This window comes from Chenopodium album, chromosome 14, assembly GCF_948465745.1.
Source record: "Chenopodium album chromosome 14, dcCheAlbu1.1, whole genome shotgun sequence".
Classification (NCBI taxonomy): domain Eukaryota; kingdom Viridiplantae; phylum Streptophyta; class Magnoliopsida; order Caryophyllales; family Amaranthaceae; genus Chenopodium; species Chenopodium album.
Window position 1 is genome coordinate 9,318,343 of NC_137847.1, and position 10,806 is coordinate 9,329,148.

The 10,806-nt window shown below is 33.5% G+C and overlaps 1 protein-coding gene across 1 annotated transcript; it reads left to right on the forward strand.

Annotated features, from left to right (window-relative positions):
- The first annotated feature begins 8,161 nt into the window (after positions 1-8,161).
- On the forward strand, positions 8,162-8,915 carry LOC145578840 (germin-like protein subfamily 3 member 3). The gene has a single exon (XM_081636140.1). The coding sequence runs from the start codon at positions 8,170-8,172 to the stop codon at positions 8,794-8,796; it is 627 nt and encodes a 208-aa protein (XP_081492266.1). The 5' UTR covers positions 8,162-8,169; the 3' UTR covers positions 8,797-8,915.
- The last annotated feature ends 1,891 nt before the right edge of the window (positions 8,916-10,806 follow it).

The window sequence follows — 10,806 nt, forward strand, 5'->3', positions numbered from 1 at the left end:
TTATATTTAATTAATTTACACTTTAAAATCTCATTCGCCAATTCTTATCAAACTAAAATTATTTTTATTGATTAAAACTTTTTTTTTACTGATTTTTTATTTTTTTAATTAAATAAATTTAATAGCAATGCATTTTGTATGCGGCTAGCCACACCATTTGGCCGAAAAAAGTAATAACCCCTATAAAACTAACCCAGTAACCCTTGTAATAGTAACTGAGTAACCTCTAACACCGACTAAGTCATCCCATTCTATAACATTAATTGAGTAACCATTATAACACTTACCAAGTAAACCATATAGCACTAACGAAGTAACTCTTATAATAATTGATGACATGCTTTGGCCAGCTACTTATAAAATTTTGTGATTAAATATATTATAAATGGATCTTATTTTAAAGAACTTTTTAAAACGAATTTAATGATGGAAATAGAATTGAGTTATAGGATATCTATTAAAAGTTATAATTATTTATGAGTATATGAAATATTAGAATTATATTGATAATAGAACTCTATATACTATAATTTTATCTTAAAAAATCTATAAAAAATCGCTTACTTAGTATCATACGTGACACAATAATACCTATTTATCGCCGAGCGCGACATTTGGCGAAAAAACTGGAATGTCTAGTATCGTTGTCTCATGGCCTAGCTACGAGACCGACTTTATTTATTAATGATATGATATTAGGTGTACATTAATTATTAGTTATTGATCAATATAAAAGTCAAAAAAAAAAAATCAATACTTGCATGAGATTATCTTTCAAGCATGTTGTATTCAACTTTTGTGCGTGGTTGACTACATCGTGTGGCCAGCTAACACAAGAGTAATCCTTGACCAAACGAAAACCCTCTGACCAAAGAAGTAACCTCTGACCAAGTTCTTTTGACCGAGTAACCCCTGACCAAAGAAGTAACCCTTGACCGAGTAACCCCTGCCCAAGTAATCTCTAACCGACCGAGTAACCCCTAACCAACCGGGTAACCCCCGAGCGACCGAGAAACCCCTGACCAAGTAACTCCTGATCGAGTGAGTAACCCCTGATCGAGTGAGTAACCCCTAATATGATTCATCACCAATTCTCTCATTCACATTTCTAAGAGGAAAGTTACATATTCAAATAAAAAAATCTATTAACTATTAATAAAACAGAATTTTGCGGACATCATACACCCCCCTCCCTATCCTAAGTGTCGCTTCCGCATTAAAAATTTTCCCACCATTTTGTTGTATGATGTCATCAATTTTTTTTTTCAGAAAAAACTACAAGCATTGTATTAGACAAAGTATTGTATTAGATAATAATGCATAATACGGTTGTTGGTTGCCTATAAATACGGAATATTAAATTGCATAACATAATCCATTCAAAAAATAACCTTTGTTAATAAAAAATAAATAAATAAATAAAAGGCTATGAATACAGAAATTACCAATGATGAAAAGTGACTGACTTTTGGCCACAATGCCAAAGTGAATTATAAGTGTAAATAAAAAAAAAGCAACAATTATTCTAAATTCCCTCTTATTTAATTGTGATGATAAGTGTAAATAAAAAAAGCAATAATTATCCAAAATGATTGACATTTTGTTTTAATATATATTTATATGTTGCATTTTATTTCAACATTACCTTTTTTCAGTGTGTGTCTTATATATTTGAAGGTATGAAAATATTTTTCTTCCACATTTCAATTTGCAATTTAGTTTTACTCAGATCATATTGATGTCAATTATTATGATTATTCGGTAGTAACTTTTCTAATCATGCAGGATATATGAAAATATATGCACAACAATATGAGTTCATTGAAGACATAATTCCAATGAAGGAAAATATGATAATTAATTAAGATACGAATAATACGCTTATGGAAGCCACCAAGCTTTGATAATACAAATGACTATAATAGCATTGAGATGGTATTTCTTGATGAAAAGGTATTAATAATATATTCAAAATAAATTCTTAAGTCACATACAAAACTATATTAAATTCTATTTTTTCTAAATGTCTGTTTTATGATTACTTCAACATACTCATTTGATTATGAAATAAATATAGTAAAAGAAGAAAAGAACAAGTAAATGTTTATAATCCCACTAAGGCTTTGTTTGGTTCGATATTAGTAAAGGAAAGAAAGGAAAAGGAAGGGAAGGGAAGGGAAAAGAATGGAAGAGAAGGGAAAGGAAATAAACTATATCTTCCAATTATTGATTTGATATTAGTACAAGAAGGGAATTGAGAGGAATCTATTATTTGGTATGACATTAGTTAAATAAGGAAAGAGAAGGGAAAACTAATTTTAAGTTTATAGATTTAATTTCTTTTTTTCCTCCCAAATTCCTCCAATTTTGGGAGGAAAGAAAAGGGAAAAAAAAATGTGAAGGGAGCTTTCCTTCCATTTCCCTTCATTTCCTATCAAATCCCATATAATTTTTAAAACCAAACATAGGAATCTATATTTTTCCTTTCCTTTCTTTTTCTTTTCCTCCCAATTCCTCCCAACTTAAAAGGGCCTAAATGAAAAACATATGATAATGATTAATCTCATTTAATATAAATTAGGTTAAATATTTACCATCATCGTGTATGGCACGGGTACTAATATGGTAAATAAATAAAAGATGATCCATCCAACAATTTAGATGGATGCATATTCAATGGTTTGATAAATACCCCTGACCAACAGACGCTTTTTTCACTGCATCACCAATTCTCTCATTCTCTCTCTTCCAAATTAAATCATCCAACTTCTTTACACTCTCATCGTCGACATAACTCATTCAAGTGTTTGGGGAGCTTGTTCTTGAGGAAATTCTCGAGCGATGCGATGAAAGTACTCAAAATTAAAGTTAGGGTTTGTTTTACATATAATGCAAGATTGTGTTTCAAGGAGCCTCTTGGCTCAGGAGTATCGAACTTTTATTCACTCTGACGTTCGTCGTCCTTTCTCTGGGTCGGGTGAGGGACTTGTTTCTTGTTTCCTTCGCGGCTTTGTTTCAAGATCGTTCGACGCCTGCCTTGTGTTTGATGGTGCTTGTAAGGTTCAGGAATGTGCTGCTGGGGCTGGTTGGATTTTTCGATGTCCAGACTCTGCTCAGATCTTAGGTGGAAGTTCTAGGGCTTTTCTTTCTTGTTCGGCTCTTCATTCAGAGTTGCAGACATGCCTTTGGGCCCTCCGGGCAGCTACTAAGCGTGGTTTTAGGAACTTGTTGATCTACACTGATTGCTTGACCTTATTTTTCTTCTCCGGAATGATGTTGAGCGGGATATTTCTTGTGTAAGGTTGCTACAGGATATTCGGTCTTCTCTACAGAACTTTGAAGTTTGCGAACTTCGGAAAGTTCCTCGTCTATTGGTTACTCCTGCTCATTGGCTAGCGGCTCAAGCTCGTCGTCGACAGTCCCTTTTTTGGTCCTTTTAGTTTGTTTCAGTTGTTCTTTGGTTTGTTTTTTCGTTGTCAGTTCTTCTTGTAAAAAAAAAAGGTAGGAGAGCGAAAGTGAAGGAATAGTGGGAAAACAAAAAAATAAAATAAAATAGGAAAATTGGCTTAAAATAATACCAACTATCAACGGTGTGTGTAAAATAATATGAACTCAACTATTTGCAATTAACGGTACCACCTTTTTACTATATGTGCAAAATAGTAACCCGATAGACGATAGTCGGTAGTTATCGGAAAAAGTGTCGTGATAAATATTCCATCTATATTTTTTTTTTGTTATTAATTTTCTGTTTTCTTTTCAAAATACATGTTATGTTAACATTCCTTTACAATGCAAAATAAGCGCAAGTTTTTCAATTAGTCTGTTATAACTAGTTCGTTGTAAAGTTGTATAAATAGTTCACTTAGATTTATTGAGTTGTACAATTAGGATTTTGTAAGCCTTAACACTTGACAAGTTGTTGAGTGTGGCAGTAATACCTCTGATATAGGTTGGTGTATTTGCAATTTTATTCAAAGGTTGTTTATTTTTCCTTTAATTCTTGTTTATTAGGAAAAATTGGCCTCAACACTCTGAGCTATCACTTGGGTGCACTCAGCACCTTGTACTTTGCTTAGTGGCAAAAACACCACAAACTAATGACTTGGGTGCAAAGAGCACCTTTGGTGAGTTTTCTGGCCACCATTCTCACCAAAGCCAGTGAATTTTTCGATTTGCTTGCCGAAAAATATCTCATAAAGGTTGTGGGGGTCATTTTGTTTTTTAAGGATCCAAATTGGACTCAAAACAAGCAAAAAACTAGCGTAAATGACTCAATTCAGCTTAAAAACAATGACACGCAAATTGAGATATTTTATAACATGCTAAATGAATCATGTACGTTATTTTTTTTGCTTGTTTTGAGCTCAATTTGGACTTTTAACGGTCAAAATGACCCCCGAAAACTTTACGGGACATTTTTCGGCACGCAAATCGAAAAAATTCACCGACTCTGGTTAGAATGGTGGCCGGAAAACTCACTAAAGGTTTGGTTCGTACCCAAGTCATTAGTTTGTGGTGTTTTTTCCACTAAGCAAAGTACAGGGTGTTGGGTGCACCCAAGCCATAGTTTAGAGTGTTGAGGCCAATTTTACCTATTTATTATTAGTTATTAAATTGAGGGTGTTATAGCCGGGTTATGGGCCGACTGATTTACTACTTGAAATATCAGGTAATCTCTTTTCCGAGTACTCAATTAGGAGCACCTTAACTTGGAAACTAGTCACCTCTAGCCACCCAACCATTCAACCCCTGAAACCTAGCCACCCAACTAACCCAACCAATGAAAATCCTAACCACCCCGGAAACACCTAAATCCATGAAACCTAGCGACCCAACACCTGAAACCTAGCCACTCGAAACCCAACCACCCAACCCATGAAACTGTAGGTCGTTAAAGGGCGTAACACCATCACTGCCCAAAAAAGGTGGTGGCTGGCTAGTGGGAGTAGGCTGAACAAAGGGCAACCCATGAGTTAAAAAATGGGGTTATTTTGGTCGAGAAATTGAGATTAGTGGTGGTGTTGATGGTAGTTTTAGGTGTAGTGGTAGGGTGGGTGATGCGTAATAAGTTGGGTTATTCGTAGTTGTTAATTTTAGAAGTTTGCTTACAAGTTTTTATTTCTCAATTTGGAAGGTTTTTCTTGTTTTAGCCTTACGATATATTTTTGTTAGTTTTCATGAGTTCCATTTTTTAGATTGTTACCTTAAGATAGAGTTCTTTTTAAGAGTTTTTACTAGGATAGAATTATAATTAAGCTAGGATATCTTTTTATATTTTATTAGCTTATTTATAGTCGATGTTAGTATTTAGTTTATTCATAGGAGATTAATAAAATTTTGATTTATTGAGAATTATTGTTAGTCGAGAAGATGAGCAATTAAATCGAGAAAGCAAATCCTAGTCGAGTGTTAATCCGAGAAAGATTAATAATCTTCAATTCATATCTTCTGTTACTTACAATCAAACACATAGCCACCAAAATTACAAATGTAAGGCCAAATAGTCAATACTCACGCAAGAAACATACAACACTATCTTCGTTAACTAAAATATTTGCCTTTCTTGTTTAAAGAAACGCACCAGTGGGTGGGAGGGAAATAGGTGGTCAAAAAGGTGAGGGGAAGGGGGAGGAGGGAGAGGCAATCCGAATAGTGAGGGGAAGAAGGAAGGGGAGGGGCTGTATAGAAAGGGAGGAGGAAAGGGAGGGGTTTTCGAGAAAGGGAGGGAGAAGGGGGTGATTAGAGGGTAAAGGGTTGCTAGATAATATTTAATGGAGGTAGCTAGAGGAGGGGAAGGGGGAGGATCTAACGAAGGGGAATGAGGAAAGAAAAAAAAATTTAAAAATATTCTTTTTTTATTTTTTACATTCAGACGAATCAAAACATGACACGTAGCTAGATGACTTGATATTGTTGGTTGGTGACCGATTTGGCCTAATAAAATTGAAGACCCCTCCCCTCCAAAAAAGCTTGGACTATTCAAGAATAATCAAAAGTTTAGATTAATAGATTTGAATGGGCTAAAGTTTGGATTATTCAAATTAATTTTTCCATTAATTTGTAGTCTTACAAATCAGATCAACACTAGAATTTTGTTTTTATTAACAATAAACATATATTTTTGGGTCATGCATGGTTTTTCCGTCAAAGTCATCGAAGAATGAATTATCCCCCATAAAAACAAAACAAGAATTTAAGGGCTAGTTTGACATTGTTTTTTTTTCATTTAATGATAACTGTTGTTGTTTTTTTAATTTAAGAAATAGGAAGAGAAAGTGGATGAATTACATTAATAAAAGTGAAAAGTACAATTCTAGACAAAAGTTAGAGAGATAAAGTGGAGAAAAGTATAAGGCATGTGCAAAATATAATTCAAGAGTAATGTAGGAAGTAGAATGAATAAAGTTAAAATAGTGAGGGTATAATGGTCTTTACATATTACCCAAAAATAGAATCAAGAACAATATTTTAGCTCTCCAAAATAGGAAAACAGGAACTATATTATGGGACGGAGGGAGTATATCTTAAGTAATTTTTTTATAAGGATTATTTAAATTTATTTTAATGATAAATATTTTTTATTATTGGTCAAAAGTCGAATAATGAATGGATAAGATGAATTTATTAATTGAAGGGTTGAGATTCACTCAAATAATGACCACAATTATAATTTTGCAATTACTCTCTCCGTTTTTAAATACTTGCTCCATTTCTTTTGGGCACATATGCCGATGTAAATATTTAATTAATAATATCTTTAATTATCAATAAATATAAATTCTAACAATTGAAAATTAATAATCTATTCATTGACACAACACTATATTTATTCTTATGTAAAAATCACAAACATTAGTCAAAGTGTGACAAATAAATTTTACAAGAATTAAAATATAGTAAGTATTTAAAAATAGAGGGAGTACAAAACTAATTTGTATAATTGACCCGGGTAAGACTTAACTCATTAAGTTGTAAGAGGCATTCAATTCATAAAGGCCACAAATTATAATTTACATTTTTTTTTAAATCCAGAAGAGGAACAAAGCCAAATTAAAGAAAAATACAAACAAACAACAAAATAAAATAATCTACGACGGAGGGATAAAGCGTAGTAAAGCCACATCCCTAGAGTCCTCAAAAATTCTACTAAGCTTTAACGGAACTTGATAAATATCTAGTTGAGAGTCTTGAACGACACCGTAATTGGTCAATCAATCTGCCGCACGGTTGTCTTGACGATAAACATTGCATATAATTACGATAACATTGCTTGTTAAAGGATTAAAAACATCTTGAATATAGGACCAATGGCCAAACATTGGACAAACTATTTTTGACGTTATATTATATCTAATATGTATGTAGATTGAGTATAAGCCAATTTCTAAGAAGTATACACTTAATGACTTGATCTAGTATATTATTTATATTGTACTTCGTATGAAACTATGACAAGTTGACAATTATGTGAATTGAGATAATAAAAAAACAGTCAACTTTGTGGGGCTAAATTCCCAATATACAACAGTCAACTTTGTGGGGCTAAATTCCCAATATACAACTATACGAGTATTGAATTTATATTTGAAAAATAAAGACAAGTTAGAAGCAAAAAATGTACGAATATATTTTAAGAATATTTTACACATAAATGTATACAAGTAACTAATGCCAAAGAAGAGAGTGAGGAATAGATCAAGTGGTTAGAGCTTCGTCCCTCTTGATTTCAGAAAACCCCCAAATTTAAAACTTTCTTCTAAGTAAACTCTATTTTAAAAACAACCGATAATGTTTTCTCGAAATTGGTTATACAAATAATTTCAAGACAATATAATAATTCAAACTTAAAAGTCAATAAAATCATACTCGCGCGAGAATTATTTATTTGATAGTTTGATTAATCTAATTTCACTTAACGCCGCGTACTACAACGGTATAGTTGGTAAACGGTGTAATCTCATGTGACTGAACAAGTCTTATTAAGACATTTAGCAAGAGACTAGAGAGCTACCACGTTAACATGCAAACTGACAAACTCGCAAAATTCTATATAAAGGGTGTCATTTGCCACAAAGAAAACACAATCAACCCATCTACATTACGAAAACCTATCTCTTACTTACATCCTTAATTCACCATTTGTACCATCTATTTCTAGCTTACACAATGAACACTCTTTCAGTTTTCATTATCTTTTGTATCTTAGCCTCCATCTCACAAGCTATAGAACTCGACTTTTGTGTTGGGGATCTTAGCCTTCCAAGAGGACCTGAAGGATATGCTTGCAAAGATCCTACTAAAGTCACAACTGATGATTTTGTATACACAGGTTTCCGTGGTGAAAAAACTCCCAACAACGTGTTTGGGAACAATGTGACATTAGCATTTTCAGATGTGTTCCCAGCCTTTAATGGTTTAGGCATATCTATGGCCAGGTTAGACTTTGCCGTAGGAGGAGTGATCCCAGTACACTCCCATCGTACATCAGAAGTTCTTATTTTGGTAAAAGGTTCAATCATTGCAGGATTTATTGATACCAACAACATCGCATACTATAAAAGATTAGAGATTGGTGATGTCATGGTGTTTCCACAAGCCATGCTTCACTTCCAAATCAACATTGGTAAAACTCCTGCTACTGCTTTTGTTAGTTTGAATGGTGCAAACCCAGCACTACAACTCACTCCTACGTCCTTATTTGCTGGAAATTTACCTGCTGATATTGCCCAGAAAATCACACTTCTGAGTCGTAAGGAAGTTATGCGGATGAAGCAAATGTTTGGCACAGCTTAATATCCATCTATCTAAAGCTAATTCTACATTATAAGCCCCCAATTTATTTCAATGTCCAACACAATAATTTTATTTTAAATTTAGTGATGATAAATAAAGGGTATTTATATGCCCCTTGTATTCTGATGATCAAGATATTTGAAGTGTAAATCTTTTTTTAATACTCCCTTAGGTTTGCCCATCTTTAGTAAGTAGCTTTTACTTTTGAAAATTTTAATTAAATAAGTATTTGGCATTTGATTCATCGCATCAATATGTATTAGGGTTCAATTATACCCTGCATGTATAAGTAAGAAAACTGATATTTCTTATATAAAGAATAAAAGAAACAAAACATAAAATAAATCAAAGGCTTCAAATGAAAAAATACCATTACAGAAATAAAGTGAGAGAATATTTGGAAGAACAATGAAGAGTAATATAATTTATAATTGTGGATTATCTATGTATGTCGTAACAGAAATGAATTGGAAGAATGTAATTTAGCGTAATCGAGGTAGTGGAGAGGGGTAAAAATAATTGAAGTGTGTTAATGATGAGTTTATGTCATCATTTTGCTAAGCAGCTTATTAGCTTTCACTTCGAATCAATATTGGCAGTTATTTCTGAATAATTTTGCAAAATCTGATAAAATTTGGAACCCATACAAATTTATCTACCTTGAATTTGGGGAAATTTATTATGTAGTCTCCTTGGAACAAAAATTTACTTTCTCCAACTTCACCATTTAGATATTTAAACTAGTCACACAATCTCCTTTGATGATGCAATGATTTATGATTTATATGTAAGGAAAAAACAATTTTATGTGGACTGTAGTTAGATTCCCATTATAAACTTTCAAATATCATTTTTTTTTTTGGGAAATTTTCTTTTGTAACACTGTATTTTTTATTTTTTTCAAAGGTAAATTGTAAAAATTCTTAATATCCTTGGTAAACTTTAATTAGTTATAATTTTTCAATGGTGAACTTAGCGAAATAATTTATTTAATTCTTAACCATGGTTAGCATATTTTTTAAATAAAAAAACTTGAAATTCCTAAAATATTCCCACTTAATACACTTAAATAATTAAATTCCTAAAATGTCCTCAATCATCAAGATCATCATCTTCATCCTCCCCTCTTTCTTCCTCCTCACATTTCTCAATCACCACCTTCACTCGTCGGCAGCCAGCCACCTCTCTCCCGCCCCCACCCACGCTGGCAATGATGCCCAACCCCTCCCTCACCGTGACCCAGCCTCCCCCACCCCTGTCGCACCTCTCCTTCCCTTTAAACCACCACCGTACCCCGCCTCCCCAAACAACCCCTCAAATCCTTAATCAATTTCTCCTCTGGCCTCAAACGAAATCCACTGAATATGGCTTAAAATCTCCCTAATTTGACCGTCAAAAAGTCTTTCATGCCGAAAAACCTTAATTTGAATTCGATTGAAGCTTAAGGGCCACTAACCAAAAGCTTAACAACCTAGAATTTCTGTAACAATGGCGAACGACTAACCAGACTTCGAGAATTTGTAGGTTTTTAATTAATGGTGTGGAATCGCCGGTGGGGGTGAGAAACTGGGTTCATTTCCTCGGTTTAGGGTCGTGGTGGGGGAAGGGGAGGAGGGCGTCGTGGTGGGGGAAAAGGGGAGTGGGGAATCGGGGGTGGGTCTTGGTGTTGGGCTAGGTCGGCTGACCAAGGGAGACAAATCATCGGCAGGGTAAGATGGGCCGACGATGTCGACAGTGGAGGGGAGGAGAACAGGGTGGCTGGGCTGGTGGTGGAGGATTTTTTTTAAAAAATATTATTTAATTATTATAAACTAACATGGTTAGCTATTTTAATTAAAATAGTTATTCTCTTTGGTAACCAAAAATTCAAGTTTACCAAAGATAATAATTTTTTTCCCAATTTACCATAGGAAAATATAAGAAATTGGGTGTTACCAAAGAGAATTTCCTTTTTTTTATATATAATTTTAATTAAAGTATTATTAAAGATATTAATGGCTAAGCTAATGT